The 23,628-nt window shown below is 44.6% G+C and overlaps 2 protein-coding genes across 2 annotated transcripts in view; both read right to left on the bottom strand.

The window, feature by feature from the left end:
- Positions 1 to 10,447, bottom strand: part of LOC139159682 (major histocompatibility complex class I-related gene protein-like) — a 32,092-nt gene extending 21,645 nt beyond the window's left edge. Inside the window, exons 1-2 of the mRNA XM_070737008.1 lie at positions 10,407 to 10,447; positions 3,622 to 3,891 (exon numbers count right to left, since the gene is read on the bottom strand). Coding sequence (XP_070593109.1) covers positions 3,622 to 3,850 — 229 coding nt within the window. The 5' untranslated portion in view covers positions 3,851 to 3,891; positions 10,407 to 10,447. The remainder of the gene's footprint in view (positions 1 to 3,621; positions 3,892 to 10,406) is intronic.
- A 4,937-nt stretch (positions 10,448 to 15,384) lies between these two features.
- LOC139158320 (major histocompatibility complex class I-related gene protein-like) lies at positions 15,385 to 23,248 on the bottom strand. Its single transcript, XM_070735623.1, has 6 exons — positions 22,845 to 23,248; positions 21,712 to 21,987; positions 20,897 to 21,184; positions 19,367 to 19,438; positions 16,808 to 16,936; positions 15,385 to 16,418 (listed from the first exon to the last, which is right to left on the bottom strand). The coding sequence occupies exons 1-5, from the start codon at positions 22,936 to 22,938 to the stop codon at positions 16,821 to 16,823; spliced, it is 846 nt and encodes a 281-aa protein (XP_070591724.1). The 5' UTR covers positions 22,939 to 23,248; the 3' UTR covers positions 15,385 to 16,418; positions 16,808 to 16,820.
- Positions 23,249 to 23,628: the final 380 nt, after the last annotated feature.

Below are 23,628 nucleotides of genomic sequence, written 5' to 3'. Positions count from 1 at the left end.
CACAGACTCAGGGCGGCTCACAGCAATAATAAAAATAATGTATAACAAATCTAATAATTAAAAGTCACTAAAAACCCCTTATTAAAAAGCAAAACATACACACAAATATACCATGCATAACTTGTATAGGCCTGGGGGGAAAGGAATATCTATCTATCTATCTATCTATCTATCTATCTATCTATCTATCTATCTATTAGATTTGTATGCCGCCCCTCTCCGAAGACTCGGGGCGGCTCACAACAACAGAACAATACAAATCCAATGGTTAAAAACAATTTAAAACTCAGCTGGTCATTTGTAGTCTTTTAGAGAGTCATTGAGGCCACTTGGAGGTTTGTCTGCATCCTCAGGATCATCTGAGCAGTGCAAATGAATGGGGAGGTTTCTGACTGCAGAAAAGTGCAGCTCCGCAACACAGTCCTTTCAGTAGTCCCAGAAAAGCTCCACGCACTTTTGCACTACTCAGATGACCCTGAGGACACAGACAAACCTCCACCACTCAGTCACAAATGAAGAACCTTCTTGGATAGGAGGCGAAACATTTTCAAAGAAAAACAAGAAAGTCCAGTTGCCTCTTGAAAAAAACACCCTAGGGAGATCACATCCATGTCCCTATTTTTGACTCTTATTATACTTTTATTATAACTATTATCCTTTTCACAGAAACATAGAAACATAAAAGATTGATGGCAGAAAAAGACCTCATGGTCCATCTAGTCTACCCTTATATTTTATCTTAGCATGGATATATGCTTATCCCAGGCATGTTTAAATTCAGTGACTGTGGATTTACCAACCACATCTGCTGGAAGTTTGTTCCAAGCATCTACTACTTTTTTCAGTAAGATATTTTCTCACGTTGCTTCTGATCTTTCCCCCAACTAACCTCAGATTGTGCCCCCTTGTTCTTGTGTTCACTTTCCTATTAAAAGCACTTCCCTCCTGGACCTTATTTAACCCTTTAACATATTTAAATGTTTCGATCATGTCCCCCCTTTCCCTTCTGTTCTCCAGACTATACAGATTGAGTTCATTAAATCTTTCCTGATACGTTTTATGCTTAAGACCTTCCACCATTCTTGTAGCCCGTCTTTGGACCCGTTCAATTTTGTCAATATCTTTTTGTAGGTGAGGTCTCCAGAACTGAACACAGTATTCCAAATGTGGTCTCACCAGCGCTGTATATAGCGGGATCACAATCTCCCTCTTCCTGCTTGTTATACCTCTAGCTATGCAGCCAAGCATTCTTCTTGCTTTCCCTACTGCCTGACCACACTGTTCACCCATTTTGAGACTGTCAGAAATCCTATTCCTATTAAAAATACTTCCACCTTTTAACATATTTAAATCTCTCGATCATGTCCCCCCTTTCCCTTCTGTCCTCCAGGCTATACAGATTGAGTTCATTAAGTCTTTCCTGATACGTTTTATGCTTAAGGATCAGTAATAGGGGTGGGGTAGGAGGAAGAGAGCCCAACTGTCTGTTGGTGGAAAAAAGCAGGATCAGGGGAAAAAAATACCTATGGGACAACTAATGTGTACCTTATAAGAAAGGATAATCCTTTATTTTGTATTTTTTGTATTGTATTTTTTTACTGTTTTTTATTGGGTTTTTTTTGTAATTTATATTGTTGTAAGTCACCCTGAGTCCTTCGGGATTGAGCAGCATAGAAGTCTAGATAGATTAGATAGATAGATAGATAGATAGATAGATAGATAGATAGATAGATAGATAGATAGATAGAGAGATAGATAGAGATAGAGAGATAGATAGAGAGAGAGAGAGAGACAGAGAGAGATAGAGAGATGATAGATAATAGATAGATAGATGATAGATAGAGATAGAGAGATAGAGAGATGATAGATGATAGATAGATGATAGAGAGATAGATAGATGATAGATAATAGATAGATAGATGATAGATAGATAGATAGAGATAGACAGAGAGATAGATAGATGATAGATAATAGATAGATGATAGATAGATAGAGAGAGAGAGATAGACAGAGAGATAGATAGATGATAGATGATAGATAGATGATAGATAATAGATAGATAGATAGATAGATGATAGATAGATAGATAGATAGATAGATAGATAGATAGATAGATCAGTGTTTTTCAACCAGTGTGCTGTGGCACATTAGTGTGCCGCGAGACATGGTCAGGTGTGCCGCGAAGCTCAGCAAGAGAGAGAAAGAGAGAGAGAGAGAGAAAGAAAGCAAGAGAGAGGGAGAAAGAAAGCAAGAGAGAGAGAAAGAGAGAGAGAAAGAGAAAGAAAGAAAGAAAGAGAGAGAAAGAGAGAGAAAGAAAGCAAGAGAGATGGAGAAAGAAAGCAAGAGAGAGAAAGAGAGAGAAAGAGAAAGAAAGAAAGCAAGAGAGAAAAAGAGAGAGAGAAAGCAAGAGAGAAAGAGAAAGCAAGAAAGAAAGAAAGAAAGAGAGAGAGAGATAAAGCAAGAGAAAGAAAGCAAGAGAGAGAGAAAGAGGCAGGGAAGGAGGGAGAGATAGAAAGAAAGCAAAAAAGAGAGGAAGGAAGGAAGGGAGAGAGAGAGAAAGAAAGAGGGATGGATAGAGAGGGGAAGGAAGGAAGAGAGAGAAAGAGGGAGAGAAATAGAGCGAAAGGGAGGAAGAGGGAGGAAATTTTTTTTTGTCCAAACTTTTTTTAGCCACCCCCACCCCTGCTCAATGTGCCCCATGATTTTGTATATGTAAAAAATGTGCCGCAGCTCAAAAAAGGTTGAAAATCACTGAGATAGATGATAGATAGATAGATAATTTCAGAAAGTTAACTTCCGATTTATTGATTTTTTTTTTAAAAAAACCCTCAATGTTGTCCTTAATTTTGTCCATTTGACTTTCACCATATAAAGGGCACCCCTTAATTCAGTCTTTCGCATTCATGTGAAAAATAGGGAAAGCCGTTTTTTAATATACAGTAATATAATATAAATATAATATAATATAAAAAACAATTGCTGCCAATCTGCCTTCCATTGAGGACCTGTATACTGCACGAGTCAAAAAGAGGGCGGGTAAAATATTTACTGACCCCTCACATCCTGGACACAAATTGTTTCAACTCCTACCCTCAAAACGTCGCTACAGAGCACTGCACACCAAAACAACTAGACACAAGAACAGTTTTTTCCCGAACGCCATCACTCTACTAAACAAATAATTCCCTCAACACTGTCAGACTTTCTACTAAATCTGCACTTCTATTCTACTTGTTTTTCTCATCATTCCTATCACCCATTTCCTCCCATATTGACTGTAACTTGTTGCTTATATCCTAAGATGTTTATTAATATTGCTTCTTCATTGCTTATTTGACCCCTATGACAATCATTAAGTGTTGTACCACATGATTCTTGACAAATGTATATTTTATTTTATGTACGTTGAGAGCATATGCACCAAGACAAATTCCTTGTGTGTCCAATCACACTTGGCCAATAAAATTCTATTCTATTCTATTCTATTTTGATTGGGATAAGCACAAGCCCATTTTCTTTGCCACTATTTCCTACTCATCCAAACTCCTCTTGGAGAGGAAGGGTAACCTGGGATGGTCGAGTATTCATGGTCCCCCCCCAACCCCCGCCTTTGCACTTTACCTCTGATGGAGTTGTTGTGCAAGAAGTGGAGATCATTCCTGAACTTCAGCTCCATGCTGTTCACTATCTGAGATGTCGTGTTCCAAAAATGAGAGTCCTCCTCCTTCACATTATGGAGCCAGGCCACTTGAGGCAACATTCTTCTGGTGGTGGTGTCAAAACGTGCTGCTAGCTGGTCATCTACATATACCACTGCAATATATTGGGCCCTGTCTTGGCTGGAGTTCATGAACAATGTGTAGAAAATGTATAATGAATGGGAGGAGGAACCTGGAAAGAGCAAGGTGGGGAAGGAGGAGATTTGGGAGCGGTTTACAGAGTCAGCATTATTTATTTATTTATTTTATTTTATTTTGTCCAATACACAATAATACACAATGAATGTTATAGAGGATATAGTAAAGAAGAAATACAAGATATAAGAGAGACTATAGGACAGGGGACGGAATGCACTCTAGTACGCTTATGTACGCCCCTTACTGACCTCTTAGGAATCTGGAGAGGTCAACCATGGATAGTCTAAGGGGGTTGGGGGTTAGGGGATGATACTACAGAGTCCGGTAATGAGTTCCATGCTTCAACAAATTGATTACTAAAATCATATTTTTTACAGTCAAGTTTGGAGCGGTTAATATTAAGCTTGAATCTGTTGTGTGCTCTTGTGTTCTTGTGGTTGAAGCTGAAATAGTCTTTGATAGGCAGGACATTGCAGCATATGATCTTGTGGGCAATACTTAGATAATAATTAATAATATTAATTTATTAGATTTGTATGCCGCCCCTCTCCGAAAACTCGGGGCGGCTCACAACAGTAATAAAAAACAATATATATATCATATTTCAGGGATCGTAGTTCTAAGCTTTCAAGACCCAGGAGTGTAAGTCTAGTTTCTTAGGGAATTCTGTTTCGGGTAGAGCAGTGAAGTATCTTCTGGTGAAGTGAAGTATCTTCTGGTGAAGTATCTTTGGACATTTTTGAGGGTGTTAATGTCAGAAATGTGGTATGGGTTCCAAACAAATGAGCTGTATTTTAGGATGGGTCTGGCGAAAGTTTTGTAAGCTCTGGTAAGTAGTATGAGATTTCCAGAGCAGAAGCTACGTAGGATTAGATTAACAAATCTTGAGGTCTTCTTGGCGATGTTGTTGCAGTGGGCTTTGGCACTTAGATATTGCCCCCAAAAATCTGGGTTTTCATTTTACCCACCTTGGAAGGATGGAACCCACTCCCTCTCTTATTTGGAACGAACTCCCTAGTTAGAAAAATCCACAATACTCTAAAAACATAGAAGATTGATGGCAGAAAAAGATCTCATAGTCCATCTAGTCTGCCCTTATACTATTTCCTTATACTATTTCTTAGGATGGATCTATGTTTATCCCAGGCATGTTTAAATTCAGTGACTGTGGATTTATCAACCACGTCTGCTGAAAATTTGTTCCAAGGACCTACTACTCTTTCAGTAAAATAATATTTTCTCACGTTGCTTCTGGTCTTTCCCCCAACTAATCTCAAATTGTGCCCCCCCTTTTTTTGTGTTCACTTTCCTATTAAAACTACTTCCTTCCTTCTCTCTAAAACAGTGAGATGCCGAAAGAGTGTGCATGCAGGTTTTTGTGCATGCGCGACTGCCCATACCCATAATTCAATGGCTGGAGAGGGCAAAAACAGCTTCCCCCGCCATCTGGAGGCCCTCTGAAGGCCAGAAACGGCCTGTTCCCCAACTTCTGGTGGCCCCAGTAGGCTCGTGTTTCACCCTCCTCAAGCTCCAAAGGCTGCCCTGGAGCTGGGGGAGGGTAAATATGCCCCTTCCCCAACCCTTCAGAGGCTCTCTGGCAGCCAAAAATACCCTCCCAGAACCTCTGTGAAAGCCAAAAATCAGCTGGCCAGCACACACATGCACGTTGGAACTGAGCTTGGGCAACAGCTCCCGTGCCAGTAGATATGGCTCCACGTGCCACCTGTGGCACCCGTGCCATAGGTTCCCCATCACTGCTGTAAAACCTTGGGTACCTACGGAGATGTCTCAGGAAAGATGTTCTGCAGAGATGGTACAATGTGAGGATGGACTGAGGGATCCTTGGTGCTCTCTGAGCTGAGTTGTTTTCTTGAAAATGTTTCATTATCTGAACTAGGTTACTTCATCAGTGCTACAGGGTTTCCCTGAAAATACAACTGCTTGTGTGCCTGATGCTGAACACAACCTTCCTTCCTTCCTTCCTTCCTTCCTTCCTTCCTTCCTTCCTTCCTTCCTTCCTTCCATTTTTATGCCGCCCTTCTCCTTAGACTCAAGGGCGGCTTACAACATGTTAGCAATAGCACTTTTTAACAGAGCCAACCTATTGCCCCCACAATCCAGGTCCTCATTTTACCCACCTCGGAAGGATGGAAGGCTGAGTCAACCTTGAGCCGGTGATGAGATTTGAACCGCTGACCTGCAGATCTACAGTCAGCTTCAGTGGCCTGCAGTACAGCACTCTACCTGCTGCGCCACCCCGGCTCTTTTTGGCTCTTCCTTGCCAAGCGCAGGAAGTCTCACCAGCAATGGAAGATTGATCTGGACTGGAGCTTCGTTTTGGAGTTAAGAGACCTGGCTACTCCCCAGAGAGGCATCCCAGCCCCTCTTCAGTCCTTGGGGGCCTTTCAGGGTGACCTGGTTTTCTAATGGGTGTGGAGATCCAAAATAGGGAGCCCTGCCCCTCTGGCAGCCCAGCAGAAGACCTTATTCCACCAGACTTGAAAGTTTGGGCTTAGGTAGCTTAGAGCTACGTCGCCTTTGATCTGATCTAAAGGTAGTTCATAAAATCATCTACCACAATGTCCTACATGTCAATGAATACTTCAGCTTCATCCGCAACAATACAGGAGCACACAGTTGATTCAAACTCAACGGTTACACAACATTTGCTTAAACATTTCCAGTGTTGGGGCATTCACAACTTCTGGAGGCAAGCTGTTCTACTGGTCAAGCGTTCTGACTGTCAGGAAATTTCTCCTGAGTTTTAAGTTACTTCTCTCCTTGTTTAGTTTCCACCTATTGCTTCTTGTTCTACCCTCTAACCTTTGGAGCAGTGTTTTTCAACCGGTGTGCCGCGGCACACTAGTGTGCCGCGAGACATGGTCAGGTGTGCCGCGAGGCGGTTCGCCCCCCCCCGCTATTGCCCCCCCCCGCCGCTGCTATTGGCACCCTCCCACGGGAGGCCGGCAAAGGTTGCTTTGAAAGTCGGCCCCCCTCGCGCCCATGGCTTCTCGTCGCTTCCCCAAAGCACCGTCGCTTCCCCGAAAGCGCGCTCCTCATCTCCCTTCCAGCCCGCGGGGGGGGGGGCGGGGGCGGGGAGGCGCCGGCAGCAGAAGGGAAGGGAGCCGCGGCCGCCCCTGCCTCCCCACGGTGCCTCCGGCCCCCTCGGCCTTTCGGCGCTGCCCCCCGCCCGCCCCCCTCTCCTCCTCTGCTGTCTCCTGCCTTTCGGCGTGGCTCCTCCTGCACCCGGAACGCAGGAGACAAAAAATGGCCCAACTCTCGTTCTCTCTCCATTCTCAGCGGAGGCCAGCGAAGGTAATATTCAATGTCGGGAGCGCGCGGGCGGTTGCGCGCGCTCCCTACCCCCCTGCTAGCCGCTCGGAATATTCAAAATAAGAAAAACCTTAGCCGGTGAAGGCTTTTCTTATTTTGAATATTCCGAGCGGCTAGCAGGGGGGTAGGGAGCACGTGCAACCGCCCGCGCGCTCCCGACATTGAATATCACCTTCGCTGGCCTCCGCTGAGAAGAACGGTGAGAGAACGAGAGTGAGTGACAGCAACAGACAGCAAGATAGAGAGAAAGTGAGAAAGAGAGAGAGAGAAAGGGGGGAGAGAAAGAAATAGCAAGAGAGAGAACAAGAGAGAGAAAGAGTGTGAGAAAGAAAACAAGAGAGAGAGGGAAAGCGAGAGAGAGAAAACAAGAGAGAAAGTGAGAAAAAGAGAGAAAGAGGGAGGGAGAGAGAAAGAGAGAGAGAGAGAAAGAACAAGAGAGAGAGAAAGAAAATAAGAGAGAACAAGAGAGAGAGAGAGAGAGAGAAAATAAGAGAAAAAGAGATAGCAAGAGAGAGAGAAAGCAAGAGAGACAGATAGGGAGAGGAAAGGAGAGAGAGAAATGAGAACAAAAAGGGGAGAAAAAAGGAGAAATGATTGAGGCAGAGAATGAGAGGAGAGAGAAACAAAAGAGAGAGAGAGGGGTGATTCTTGAAGCATATGGTAAAAAGCACCCAAATAATAAGAAATGCCCCCCAGCCCACACCTCTTTTTGAAAAGAATAAAAGAGAAAAAACCCCAGCCCTCAACTGGTTTTGGAAATGGTTCCAGTGTGTATACACACACACACACATAAGGGGGGGAGAGAGACAGGGATGGAAAAAGAGGAGAAGTGAGAGGGAAAAGGAATGAGGGGAAAAAGGGAGGAAGAGAGAGAAATGACAAACATGAGAGAGAAAAGGGGGAAAGACAGGAGAAGTACCCAGAAATGAGATATAAATTTGAGTAGGGATGATTGATGATTGACTGTATTTATAAGGGGATGTTACATGGGATTGTATATACGAGGGGGTTATGTATGTATGTATGTATGTATGTATGTATGTATGTATGTATGTATGTATGTATTTATTTATTTATTTATTTATTTAATTTGTGTCATTTTGGTTGGTGGTGTGCCCCAGGATTTTGTAAATGTAAAAAATGTGCCGCGGCTCAAAAAAGGTTGAAAATCACTGCTTTGGAGAATAGGTTGACTCCTTCATTGTGGAAATCTTTGATACTGGAAGACTGCCATCACGTCTCCCCTGGTCCTTTTCATTAAACTAGCCATGCCCAGTTCCTGCAACCGTTCTTTATATGTTTTAGCCTCCAGGCCCCTAATCATCTTTGTGGCTCTTCTCTGCACTTTTTCTAGTCTCAACATCCTTTTTGCATTGTGGTGACCAAAACTGAATGCAGTATTCCAAGTGTGACCTTACCAAGGCCTTATAAAGTGGTATTAACACTTCACGTGATCTTTATTTTATTTATTTTTATTTATTTATTTTGTCCAATACACAATACACAATGAAGGTTATAGAGGACATAGTAGAGAAGAAATATGAGATATAGGAGAGACTATAGGACAGGGGATGGAAGGCACTCTTTTTATATATATATTTTTATTGAATTTTATAATATAAGAGAAACACACATAACCGCTGAGTGATTGTGCCCACCACCAGACAAACATTCGTACCCCACCACCAATTGGGGGTGTTTCTTATATAAATTGTTTTAACCCAAGAGCGAAATATTTATTTACATATTATAAAGTGATTCCAACTTGTTTCTTATAGCTTGGTCTCGGGTCCTACTCGCCATATATCATCTTACCTTATCCCATTGCCCCGTCAGTTGTCGCAATTCAGTTTCATTAGTCAAATTCATCCTTTTGTCCATAATCTCAAATTGAATGTGGTCCACCATGTACCTATACCAGTTTTGCATTGTCCATTTTGTCGCGTCCTTCCAACCTAAGACTATTACCGCCTGAGCGCTTCCTATTGCTACTTGTTTTATTTCTCTGAATTCTCCCATCTCATTACTTTTAACTAATACTGCCATTTCCTTGGCAATTATCCATCTTATATTTAATTTCCTATTAATATCCTCTTTCATTTTTGCCAAAAATTCTGCACTACTGGGCATTCCCATAGCATATGCATGAACACTCCTTTATCTTGGCACCCATGCCAACAAATACCTTTAACATTCTGCTGAAAATGTGCAAGTTGAACGAGTGTGTAATACCACTTATGTAATCGGGATGGAAGGCACTCTAGTGCGCTTATGTACGCCCCTTACTGACCTCTTAGGAATCTGGAGAGGTCAACTGTGGATAGTCTAAGGCAGACCTGGGCAAGTGGCAACCTGGGGGCAGCATGCAGCCCGCCCACTGTCTGTGACTGGCCCGCGGAGGCCGGTCCAGCCTGCGTGCGCTGGCAAAATCCAAATGCTACATGGTAGAATCGGACAGCCTCACCACCTGCAAAATCCAAACACCGCACACCGTTTCCAAACCCTGTGCAGGTGGAGTCAGATGGCCTTGCCACCTATGAAAATCCAGGCAATATCCAAACACCGTGCACCGTTTCCAAACACCGTGCGGTGGAGTCGGACGGCCTTGCCCCTTGCAAGGGGAAAAAGACGGTTGTGTCGTGCCTGCCTGTTGCTCGGCTGAGTGCCTACAACGGAGCTCTCACCTCGCCCTCTCCACCTTTCGCGTAAGTTGGCTTAACCTTCTTTGGGCATTTGCGACAGAGAGAGAGAGAAAGAAAGAAAAGGGAAAGAGAGGGAGGGAAAGAGAAGTGGAGAGGAAGGAAAGAAGGAGAAATGGAGGGAACAAGGAAGGAAGGAAGGAAGAATGGAGGGAGGGAGGGAGGAGAAATGGAGGGAGGGAAGAAGGAAGGAAGGAGAAATGGAGGAAGGAAGGAAAGAAGAAAGAAAGGAGAAATATATAATATAATATATATAATATAATATGTAATTATAATTTATAATTATAAATATATAATTTATAATTATAATTTATAATTATAATATAATTAACTCAGTTCTACCCAATAATATACAGTATTGGGTAGAACTGAGTTAATTATATTAGTCCGGCCTTCTAAAACCATCCCAATTTCTAATGCGGCCCCCTGGCAAAATTAATTGCCACTCCTGGTCTAAGGGATGATCTTGATTCTATCCCTCATATCTGTATATAAATGCAAAACAACAGAAACTCACCGCAGCAGCCCGGCCACACGAAGACGCCCAGCACCGCTCCCAGGAGCAAGAGGGGCGCCTGTTCGAGATACATCGCCCCCCAGTTACCTGGCCTTTTACATCCACGCGTTTCACCTCAAACCGCAGCCGTCGCGATTACAGTATTTCAAAGAAGCCGCCAAGGAAAGCCCCATCTCCCTTCGCCCCGCCCCTTGAGCTCCAGAGCCAGAACGTGCTTTGCGTACGCGCACAGGGTAAAATGGCGGCGCCCGGCCGGATGGGCGGAGCCTCGCCTTCCTTTCACGACAGACTCTCCGACGACAGATTTGCTTCAGGGCTGAAGGTTTTTAATCGCTTCCGACGGTCTGACTCCGCCGCTTGGTTGTGTTTTGGCGCCCAGGAAGGGGGAGCGGGCTCCCAGACAGACGCTGCCCTTGGCCAGCAGCAAGGTTGGCTGGCAGCCGATATGATAACGCTTTGTGTGTAAGCGCCCTTCTTGCCAGTTCGTCTTGCGATGCTCCTTCCAAAAACCGCCCCGCCCCCGACGTCTTTTTGATGGAAGCTGGTTGTAGCTTCCTGGTGCATTTTTCTTTGCAATTTTCTCCAAGGACTCTGGACGGTTAAGATTGTATTTCATGAAAGGATTCTGTGAGCTGATAATGGGAATGTTAGTTGTGACAACTCTGCTTTTAAGGGGTTTAATGAGTTGCCGTAAGAGCCTTCAAGTGAGTCAATGGGTCCAGACAATGGGTCCAGATGGCATCCACTCTAGAGTTCTTAAAGAACTCAGATCTGTCATTGCTACACCCCTGACTGATTTGTTTAACCCAGTTTTTCCAAACCTTGGCAACTATCTATCTACTGTATCTATCTATCTGTCCTTCCTTCCTTCCTTCCTTCCTCCCTCCCACCCACCCACCCAATAAACCAGTGTTTCCCAACCATTGGCAAGTTGAAGATATTTGGACTTCAACTCCCAGAATTCCCCAGCCAGCGGATGCTGGCTGGGGAATTCTGGGAGTTGAAGTCCAAATATCTTCAAGTTGCCACGGTTGGGAAGCACTGGTTTAACCAATCCCTGTTAACAGGAGATGTTCCTGAGGATTGGAGAATGGCCAGTGTTGTGCCTATCCACAAGAAGGGCAATAGAGAAGAAGCTGGTAACTACAGGCCAGTTAGCTTTACATCAGTTATAGTTAAAATGATGGAGACTCTACTCAAAAAGAGGATAAATCACCTAAACAACAATAACTTATTGGACCCAAACCAGCGTGGCTTTACTGAAGGCAAATCATGTCAGACTAATCTCATTGATTTATTTGACTATGTCACAAAGGTGTTGGATCAAGGTGGTGCCGTGGATATTGCCTATCTGGACTTCAGCAAAGCCTTTGATAACGGTTCCACATAAAGAGCTGATTGATAAATTAGTGAAGATTGGACTTAATCCCTGGATAGTTCAGTGGATTTGCAGCTGGCTGAAGCGTAGACATCAGAGGGTTGTTGTTAATGGTGAGTATTCTGAGCAGAGCCTGGTTACAAGCGGTGTGCCACAAAAGTATGTTCTGGGTCCTATTCTTTTTAATATGTTTGTGAGTGACATAGGGGAAGGTTTGGTAAGGAAGGTTTGCCTATTTGCCGATGACTCTAAAGTGTGCAATAGGGTTGATATTCCTGGAGGCATCTGTAATATTTTATTTATTTATTTATTTATTTATTTATTTATTTATTTATTTATTATTTAGATTTGTATGCCGCCCCTCTCCGCAGACTCGGGGCGGCTCATAAAAAATATGGTAAATGACTTAGCAGATAAATGGTCAAAGCAATGGAAACTGCAGTTTAATGTTTCCAAATGTAAAATAATGCACTTGGGGAAAAGGAATCCTCTGAGTATTGTATTGGCAGTTCTGTGTTAACAAAAATTTCAGAAGAGAAGGATTTAGGGATAGTGATTTCTGACAGTCTCAAAATGGGTGAGCAGTGTGGTCGGGCAGTAGGAAAAGCAAGTAGGATGCTTGGCTGCATAGCTAGAGGTATAACAAGCAGGAAGAGGGAGATTGTGATCCCGCTATATAGAATGCTGGTGAGACCACATTTGGAATACTGTGTCCAGTTCTGGAGACCTCACCTACAAAAAGATATTGACAAAATTGAACGGGTCCAAAGACGGGCTACAAGAATGGTGGAAGGTCTTAAGCATAAAACGTATCAGGAAAGACTTAATGAACTCAATCTGTATATTCTGGAGGACAGAAGGAAAAGGGGGGGACATGATCAAAACATTTAAATATGTTTAAGGGTTAAATAAGGTTCAGGAGGGAAGTGATTTTAATAGGAAAGTGAACATAAGAACAAGGGGACACAATCTGAGGTTAGTTGGGGGAAAGATCAGAAGCAACGTGAGAAAATATTATTTCACTGAAAGAGTAGTAGATCCTTGGAACAAACTTCCAGCAGACGTGGTTGGTAAATCCACAGTAACTGAATTTAAACATGCCTGGGATAAACATACTATATCCATGCTAAGATAAAATACAGGAAATAGTATAAGGTCAGACTAGATGGACCATGAGGTCTTTTTCTGCCGTCAGTCTTCTATGTTTCTATGAGTCCTTCTTTTCTTATTGGACCCTCTCCTCTCTTTCCCTCTTCTGCTCTTTCCATTACTGCTTCCCTCCTCCGTTCAGTTGCTTCTTTCCATTTATTGCCCCAAAACCACAATCTCCCATCCAGGCTGGGAGAGGCTCACTTGGATCTCAAGGTTTCCAGTTCAGGGAAGGCTCTCAGCTCAGTCCGATACAGATTTTTCACAAGGTCTTGTTGCTTCTCCTGAAATTAAATTGCAGAGAGTCCCTATATGAAGAAACAGTCCTTGACGGGAGGGGTGTGTGGCAGATGAAGTAGTGACGGCTATGTGGGTGGATGAAATATTTTGCACTGGTGTACAACACAAAGGGCACATCATGCAAAGCTGAATTACTGCTTATCACACAGTTGTGAGGCTTGAGAAAAAGAAGCAGGAACAGAGGTTCTTGGGCTGGAAGATCCCCAGATGCTTAGGCTGCCAGCCAGGGCTGTTCTTGAGGCTGCTAGCCTAATACTATCCTGGCTCCCAGGTGCCCAGAAAGGGGTGTCTCCTTACCCTTCCTGGAAGCATGAAGGAGAAATGCCAGGTGTGCAAACCAGCAAGCGTGGAACAAAAGCGTGGAACACCAACACTCCGCAGTCTGCATTGGTTGCCGATCAATTTCCGGTCACAATTCAAAGTGTTGGTTATGACCTATAAAGCCCTTCATGGCATCGGAACAGATTATCTCAGGGACCGCCTTCTGCCGCACGAATCCCAGCGACCGATTAGGTCCCACAGAGTTGGCCTTCTCCGAATCCCGTCGACTAAACAATGTCATTTGGCAGGACCTGGGAAGAGCCTTCTCTGTGGCGGCTCCGTCCCTCTGGAGCCAACTCCCCCCAGATATCAGAGTTGCCCCCACCCTCCTTGCCTTTCGTAAGCTCCTTAAAACCCACCTCTGTCGTCAGGCATGGGGGAATTGACACTTTCCCTTCCTCATGGCTTATTTAAAAAAAAATATGCATGATATGTCTGTCTGTATGATTGGTCTCTTAAATTGGGGTTTCTTTTTAAAATTAACTTAAATATCAGATTTGTTTATAGTGTTTTATTACTGTTGTTAGCCGCCCCGAGTCTGCGGAGAGGGGGGGCATACAAATTTGATTAATAAATAAATAAATAATAAATGAATGAATGAATGAATGAAATAAATAAATAAATAAATAAATAAATAAATAAAAGAGATCTCAAACGCTCCACTGGACCTTGGAAAGAAACCATGGGCGTCCTCTGAGTGTAGGATGGGCAATTTCCTTCCAAAGCCCTTTATAGAGCAGTTCCATGTTCCCTAAGGGGACACAGCCTCTTCCTAGAGGCCTGGGTTTCCCCCCAAACACTCCATCACAGAACCCACTCCAATACCACCACCACCATTTTGCTAGATCTCCTTACTAAAAAGCAGTTCTTCCCCTTTTTCCACATGACAACCCTGTGAGGAAGGCTGAGCTGAGAAATGAGCTTCTAGGGCACAGGGTGAACTTTACCCTCCCAGGATGTGCCCAGACCAGCGTTTGGTTCCTCCTGGGTTCCTGGACCACATCAACGGAACCATTAGCGACCTGCTGCTGCCATGAAGGTGGCATCAGGGATCAGGTTCTGTTTGCTGGTCCGTGCGTGCTGCCATTTTTTTTAATTTTTGGTGGTTTTTTCCTCTTTGGGTGGCTTCACTCCTCTGCTTTCAAAAAAGCTGACCCACTCCTCCTTGGGTTAATACAGACATTTATGATTTGATTTGATTTGATTTTTATGCCACCCTTCTCCTTAGACTCAGGGCGGCTTACAACATGTTAGCAATAACACGTTTTAACAGAGCCAGCCTATTGCTCCCACAATCCGGGTCCTCATTTTACCCACCTCGGAAGGATGGGAGGCTGAGTCAACTTTAAGCTGGTGTTGAGATCTGAACCGCTGACCTCCAGATCTATAGTCAGCTTCAGTGGCCTGCAGTACAGCACTCTGCCTGCTGTGCCAACTCGGCTCAATTTCTTCCCCCAAGCACATCCGAGCAGTTCATCAGCTGTGTTTTGGGCTGAAACCACTTTCTTAGCATGCACGGCAGTGAATTTTGCATAAGGGGACCTGTGCCATGCAAACACATGGCGAAGGTAAGTGGAATTCCTTTCCCTCCCCCAGGCCAATGCAGCAGCCTCTGACAGGCATGGCCTGGGACAGGAATCTAAACCAGATCGGGCTTGTCTCCTGCTTGAAGAATCAGATCTCTTTCCATCTTGTGGGAAGGAAAAAATATTCTTGGGACCTGCCCTTTTGTTCTCCAAGGGGAATGTGAATGGGGAGGAAAATCCCCGTTTCTTTCTTACAAGAGGAAATATTGAGTCCCATCCATGCCAGTGAAAGATTCATTGATGTGGGTTTTTCTAATTTATTTCTTTGAAAGTTAAATACAAAATTAAAAAGGGGAAAATGACAAAATGAAACAAAAAACTCTGCATTAAAGGAAACGACAGATATACAAAAATTGCCCTCTCCGGTTTAATACTGATAAAGATATTTCAACAATAGTTTCTCCTGCCCCTTGCAAAGCAGCTCCATGATTTATGAACTTCTTCCCGCTCTATTTACTCAACCACTTCAACCTCCCAACTGTCTCCTGTAAAAAAAGTTCTCTATCCATTTGTTCAAGCGAAAGGCTCTTTCAGTGGGAGGAAGGAACCCTCTCTCCCCATCATTCTCGCTGGGCGCGGCCAAAGCCTGAAGGTACTCTGCTTGGAGTCTCCTCGCAACTCCAATGCCCAGCCCGGCGCCTTTTCCCTTTTTATCTGATGCTGCAATTTCAGCATCTCTTTGCAGCTTCCGCCTCCATGCCCAGGCTGCTGCCACCTGGAATTTCCCGGGAATCTTGGATATCCCATCAGGTCACCGCCCTTCTCATTCATTCATTCATTCATTCATTCATTCATTCATTCATTCATTCATTCATTCATTCATTCATTCATTCATTTGAAAGGGACCTTGCAAGTCATCTAGTCCAACCCCCTGCTCAAGCAGGAATCTTTCACCACCTCACTCAGATGGTACTCCAAACTCTTCTTGAATATGTCGAGTGTTGGGGCATTCACAACCTCCGCTGGCAAGCCATTCCATTGATTGATTACTCTCACCGTCAGAAAATTCTTCCTTATTTCCAGGTTGAATCTCTCCTTGGTCAACTTCCATCCGTTGCTCCTGGTCTGGTGCACTGGTGCTCTGGAACATAGTATGACTCCCTCCTCTCTGTGGCAACCCCTCAAGTACCTGTATACTGCTATCATGTCCCCCTTGGCTCTTCTTTTCGCTGGACTATCCATGTTCAGTTCCGGCAATCTCTCTTCATATGTCTTGGTTTTTAGTCCCTTTATCATTTTGGTTGTTCTCTTCTATACCTTTTCCAGCATTTCTATGTCCTTTTTGAAATAAGGTGACCAGAATTGAATGCAAACCCAAAGCCCAAAGAATCTCCACCCTCCAGGTGACAACAATCGAGTCTACGGAGAGGGGCGGCATACAAATCTAATAAATAAATAAATAAATCCATCCCGTTTCCCCTCCTCCTTCTGGCTCCTCCCTCCCTCCCTCCCCCTCTCTCTGTGTGTGTCTCTCTCTCCTTCCCTCTCTCTCCTTCCTTCCTTGGAGCTGATGGGCCAAAGAAGCTGAACTTAACTGGGTTTTCTGTGGCAGAGCAGCCCACCAGAAGAACCCCAGGAATCTCACAATTCCCACATTATTAGCTTGGAAAAAATTAACTCCCCACCCCACCCAGGCCAGAGTTTTGTCTCTTAAAATTCAGACTCACCTCTGATGTTACTTTAGGTTGGGACAAGCTCTGTCATCTCATGTTCTATAGGAGGAGAGAGACTGTTTTCTGAAAGATTGAAGGTTGTCACTTCCTGAGAAGGATTTTTCCTGCATCTCTTCCACAGGCCTAACAGATGGCAAAAAGAGAAGATGGCTACTTTATTTTATAGGAAACAACTCCTGCCTGAGCTGGAGAAGGATTTTTTCTGAACACCTCCGTAGGAAGTTGCCCTGAATCACCATCAATTATTTTGAAACAATGATGCCAAACCAAATTAGTTGCTGGTACAGCACAGCTGGTATTTCCATGTATACTCCGAGTCAATAGTTTTTAATATAACTGTCACAACTTTTCTGACCCAAATGTAGCCTATCCAGATCTAAGAACCTGCAACTCTGGTTGATCTTGGAAGGCTAAGCTGGATCTGGCTGGGTCAGAGAATCACAAGCAAGTCCCATCCTGGAAAAAGGAAATGACAAAACACTTCTAAATTCTTGCTGAGAAAATTACCAGGAAGTGCGGTGACACAGTTGATGAACCTCTATTGAGGAGACATGTCCTACATCCTTCTCTTGCTCTGGGAAGGAGGAAGAGGACACAAAGAAGAAGAAGGAGGAGAAGAAGCTCCCCCCATGGACTTTCCTCCCTCTTCTTACCTGTCCCCAGGTGTGATGGTAAGCAGGGGCAGAAGCAGACTCAAACTCAACCCGGATAAGACTGAGTGGCTGTGGGTTCTGCCTCCCAAGGACAATTCCATCTGTCTGTCCATAACCCTGGGGGGGGAATTACTGACCCCCTCAAAGAGGGTCCGCAACTTGGGCGTCCTCCTCAATCCACAGCTCACATTAGAGAAACATCTTTCGGCTGTGGCGAGGGGGGGCGTTTGCCCAGGTTCGCCTGGTGCACCAGTTGCGGCCCTATCTGGACCGGGACTCACTGCTCACAGTCACTCATGCCCTCATCACCTTGAGGTTCAACTACTGTAATGCTCTCTACATGGGACTACCCTTGAAAACTGTTCGGAAACTTCAGATCGTGCAGAATGCAGCTGCGAGAGCAATCATGGGCTTCCCCAGGTATGCCCATGTCACTCCAACACTCCACAGTCTGCATTGGTTGCCGATCAATTTCTGGTCACAATTCAAAGTGTTGGTTATGACCTATAAAGCCCTTCATGGCACCGGACCAGAATATCTCCGGGACTGCCTTCTGCCGCACGAATCCCAGTGACCGATTAGGTCCCACAGAGTTGGCCTTCTTCAGGTCCTGTCGATTAAACAATGTCGTCTGGCGGGACCCAGGGGAAGAGCCTTCTCTGTGGCGTCACCGGCTCTCTGGAACCAACTCCCCCCAGAGATTAGAATTGCCCCCACCCTCCTTGCCTTCCGTAAACTCCTTAAAACTCACCTCTCCCATCAGCCATGGGGGAATTGAGGCAGTCCCGCTCCCTCCCCCAGGGGCCTATATAATTTATGTATGGTGTGTCTGTGTGTATGCCTGGTTTAATAATGGTTTTTTTTAATGCTTTCTAAAATTATTAGATTTGTTATGAATTGTCTTATTGTATGCTGTGAGCCGCCCCAAGTCTACGGAGAGGGGTGGTATACAAATCTAATTAATAATAATAATGATGATGATGATGATGATGATGATAGGCCCTTCACTCCATGGACCTCCCCTTCCATCAGAGCTTCCCTTTGTCAGGTGACATGGCAAATAGATCTTCTTCAGACACAGGATTATAGGTTTTCTAGCACTTCCCAGATCATTAATGAGATTGTTCTTTGATTCCTGAACACCTGGTATTTGCTCCTCTGAAGGAAGTCCACTGGGGCCCAAGAGGAAGGAGGAAACCTCTAAGAATTTGGATAGAATGGCAAAAAGGGCAACTTAATTTCTACTTCCTTCCTGACTCCTCTTCCAAATGCTCTTTGTGGGGAAGGGTCTTGTGGGGACCAGTGTTCCCTCTAATTTTTTTTTGGGGTGGGCAGAAAAGTATAGTGTCTGAGCGGCAGTCCCTTCGGGACTGGGCGGCACAGAAATAATAAATAAACATACAAATAAACAAACAAATAAACAAACAAACAAAGAAAAAACCCACCCTGTTTTGCCTCAGAGAATTTCAAAATAAAATACTGCACTGTGTGTCTATAACTGTGAGCTCATAATAGGGCAACTCTATCAATATCAAAATGCCACTTAAATAGTTGAGCTAGTTTCAAACTAGATTTTGATTTTCTTTCTCTCTTCCTTACTCCCATTCTTTTTCTTTCTCTTTTCCTTCCTCTCTTTTTTCTATCTGTTTCACTCTCTTCCTCTCTTCCTCTCTCTCTCCTTCCCTCTCACTCTTTCCCTCTCGGCTTCTGGGCAGGTTTGGAAAACTCTGAGTTGATGATGATTTTTAAGTGAGCGATTGCTCACTGCTCAGCTTAGAGGGAACTATGGTGGGGACCCTGGATGAAACTCTCAGGGAGGCTCTGCCATCTAGACCAGTTCAGTCATTGCAGAAATACATGGGGGCGCAGGGGTAGAACCAGTAGAGGAGGTTTCACTTACAGTTCAGGAAGAGAATCCCAGCTCCCAAGACTGCGGCAGCCCCAATTCCCCCAAGAATCTTCCATGTTACAGCTAAAGAAGAAGAAAAAAGCATGGTTCTGGTTAGACAGATGTTGAGTTCCCTAAAGAGGAGCTGCTGAGCAGTGCTAGCATTTCTCAACCACCATTGGCCTCCAGAAAGTCCTGCCAGCCACCTCCCTTCCAAGGTTGAAGAAAACAGAGCAAATGGCCCCGAAGGGCAGAAGGAAGAGCCACTAAACAAGGCGGGAGTCAGATAAGAAGAGCTTCAGTCTGGGCCAAGAAATCAGGTCAACTAGTAAAGATGGACACCTTTAGAATGGTGTGGCAGTGTGAATGGATTTCCAAAAATAGTTGCAGGTTACAGGAACCATTTATGCTTCAGTTTGAGATGCAGACAACAGGCTCATCCCCAACATCCTGTGCCTATTTTCAAGATTGAAGAAGCACAGGGCAGAAAAACACTCTGCAGCCAAAAAGGCTCCACACTCATTTGCACTACTTAGGGGATCCTGATGGCACAGATAAGCCTCCTAGTGGCCTCAAAGACTCACTAAAAGAATACAAATTACCAACTGTCTGCAAGGAGTATAAATCCTTCTATTCCCCAACCAGAGCTGAAGAAGCTTCTTGGATGTAGTAGTAGTAGTAGTAGTAGCAGTAGTAGTAGTAGTAGTAGTAATAATAATAATAATAATAATAATAATAATAATAATAATCCAAAGTGCAGACTCTGTAAAGAAACGGATGAAACAATCAATCACATACTCAGCTGCTGCAAAAAGATTGCACAGATTGACTACAAGCATAGACATGATGCTGTGGCACAGATGATCCACTGGAACTTGTGCCGGAACTACCATTTACCAGTGGCAAAGAACTAGTGGGATCATAAGCTCGAAAAAGTGGTCGAAAATGAGCAAGCAAAGCTACTGTGGGACTTCCGACTGACCGAATTCTGTAGCAAAACATACCAGACATCCTGATTGTGGAGAAAAAGAAAGTATGGATCATCGACACTGCAATCCCAGGGGACAGCAGAATTGAGGAGAAGCAGCTAGAGAAATTAGTGAATGTCGTTTGGCGGGTCCCAGGGGAAGGGCCTTCTCTGTGGCGGCCCTGACCCTCTGGAACCAGCTCCCCCCTGAGATTAGAACTGCCTCCACCCTCCTTGCCTTTCGTAAACTCCTTAAAACCCAGCTCTGCCGTCAGGCATGGGGGAACTGAGATAACTTCCCCAGGCCTATATTGTTTATGTATGGTATGTTGTGTGCATGTTTTTTAAATTATGGGTTTTTAGTTTTAATTAGATTTGCATTGTACATTGTTTTTCTACTACTGTTGTGAGCCGCCCCAAGTCTGCAGAGAGGGGCGGCATACAAATTAAATAAGTAAGTAAGTAAGTAAGTAAGTAAGTAAGTAAGTAAGTAAGTAAGTAAGTAAATAAATAAGTAAATAAGTAAATAAATAAACAAACACACAAACAAACAAACAAACCCCTCAGCCTCTTACCTGTTTCCTCCTTCAAGGCCAAGACCAGGGGCACCTTCAAGCCTTCATGCTCCAGGTAACACTGAAAACGGTCCCTCTCCTTGGGGTTGATCTCAATGCTGAGCCAGACATAATAGGTCCCATCTGAGTTGGGGGCCACATTCCTAGCGAGGGTCTCATACTTGCAGACTTCTCCATCCTTCATCCAGGTGGCCTGGATCTCCTTGGGGTAGAAGCCAAAGGCCTGGCAGATAAGGACTTCCAGCCTGTCATCAATCATCTTGTGGGTCACCTTCCCCACCGGAGGCTCTGCAGGAAAAGCAACACCTGAGTTTGCAGGAGTTTGAGATTTTCGGTCAAGGTGGTTTAACGGTAGAGATTTGGCCATCCTTCTCCCCCCTCCCTTTCCTCTCCTGAACTGTAGGCCCCTCAAAAATGAGGGCATTAGATTTACTTTTGAAAGGTACACATGGACCTGGGTAAAGTTCTCACTCTGACAAAGGTAATTGTAAATGGAATTTGATTCTATTTTGACACCTTACCTTCAAATTTGCTCAAATTGTTCTTGATGGAAATCACCGGGGCGGGGATCAATTGCAGGATGTGAGAATTAAACATTCTCATGAAAATGGATATTAGCCTTAATATCTTGCTACTTTGGTTTCCAAAAGGGGGGGGGGGTCATTGGAAATTATTTTCCCTACTGTCCTTGTGTGGATTGTTTTTGGTAAATGCCCAGATCTCTTTCTGCCAGGGATGTGAAGAGCAGAAAAATTTGAGGAGGAGGAGAAGGAGTTTTTAAAAAGTGGACAACAAGGATGTATTGTGTCCCTCACCTGTCTTCTTCAGAGATTTCTTCTGGTGGGACAGATATGTCTCCATCATCTCAATGCAGGTCTCCTCCAGGAAGGCTTGGTTTCCTTGGGACCACTTTGAATCCTCCTCCCACTTCTCCTTGACCACCTGGGCCTGGGGCTGAGCTGCCACCCATCTGAGGGTCTCCTTGTCGAAGCTGATGAAGTCCCTCCCATCGTAGCCATAATGGAAAAACCCTCCTTTGTTCCCGTCTTCCTGGAGCTCACAGCACAAAATCAACTGCCAGGTGTGAAGCCCTGAAAGAGACCCAGAAGGGGTGGAATAATCCAGAGTTCTTCTCTTCTTAAGGCTGCCATTCCAATGTTTATCTCCCACCCACCAGCTGAAGCTGAACTATTTTGGCCACCAAATGAGAAGAGGCGACTCAGTGGAAAAGACCCTGATAAAGGTGGGAAAGACAGTAGCCATCTATACAAAGAACATGAACTTGGGGAAACTTTAGGAGACAATGGAGGAAGGGGGAGGTCTGGTGTACTATGGTAGGGTTTAGGGATTGAACCATATCCCACCAGCAGAGGAAAATGGATATTATCTGCACTCGTCTTTCAATTGGAAGTGGGTGGGGGAGGTTACGATCATGGACAATTGAACTTTCAAGAAGAGATTGGACTGCCGTTTGTCAGAAATAGTGTGGGATCTCCTGCTTGAGCAGAGGGTTGGACTAAATGACCTACAAGGTCCCTTCCAACTCTGTTAATCTGTAATCTGAATGGAGCGGAACAGAACATAATTTTTTATTGGCCATGTGCAATTGGACACACAAGGAATTTGTGTCCAGGGATTCAGATCTCAGCATACATACAAACAACAAAGTAATATAGTCATAAAATACCAGTAACAGAAAGTAATGGGAAAGATGTCATGAGGGCTACGAATGCCCTTTGCATTTGCCCCTTGCAGCCCTTAGTAGTCATGCAATATTTTCCTTTCCTGGAATGGGACTCGTCTTCTCATCCACCTGACCTCTAGCCACCCATTTCTACTCTTTGACTGCTTCCCTCTTCTTGGGGTAATCAAAGTGACCACTAGTGTCCAACCGTGAATCTTGAAGGAGACTTGAGGAATTCTTGAAGGCAGACCTGCCACTGCTCACCTCCAGTCTGGTGGTTGAGGTTTGATAGCCACTCCAGGTCAGCCCTGAACCGCCTCTCGCGCTCCACGATGATCTGTGCCTCCTGCGCCTCCATCCAGGGTACCAGAGGAACCCTCTTCCTGTTGAGGAGATCAAAGCGAGCGATGGGCTGGTCATCCAGGTGGACCACGGAGAGGAACTGGGGCAGCCCCTGGCTGGGCTCTGACACCTTCAGACCGGAATAGCACAGGGAGTGTCTGGAGGAGGCTGGAAGGAGAAAAGAGTGAGGGAGAGAATTGGGAGGGGTCTCAAGACTTTTGTGAAAAACCAACAGGGAGACTAAGGAGGCTTCTAGCTCCTAGAGGCTGCTCCACACCCAGGAAAAGCGACCCCCACTCTTTAAAGATCCTCCCAAAAGTTTTCTCATCAGGTGGGAGCTGATTGGAGGGAAGACTTGGGCAGATTCATCTGAACAGAATGGGCCAATTTATTATTTTATTTATTTATTTTGTGCAATACACAATGAGGGTTTTAGTGGGTACACATAGTAAAGTACAGTACATGATTAAGGTTATAGAGGAGATACTCATTTAAAAACTCCATTACCTTGAGTTTTTTAAATAGCCTTTCACTCTGGATTTCATAATTTTCTCAAAAATGAAAATGGAAAGAGAAAGACCCAGCCCAGGGTACAGTTCCCCCTCCCCTTTCTGCTTCCTCCCCTCCGGGTCGCCAGTCCCTCCAGGCACTCACCGCAGCAGCAGCCTTGCAAGGAGGCAGCCAGCACCGCTTCCAGGAGCAGGAG

Source organism: Erythrolamprus reginae, chromosome 2 (genome assembly GCF_031021105.1).
Source record: "Erythrolamprus reginae isolate rEryReg1 chromosome 2, rEryReg1.hap1, whole genome shotgun sequence".
NCBI lineage: Eukaryota > Metazoa > Chordata > Lepidosauria > Squamata > Dipsadidae > Erythrolamprus > Erythrolamprus reginae.
Note: the sequence above shows the minus strand (reverse complement) of the source record. Positions and strands in the feature narration are given on the sequence as shown.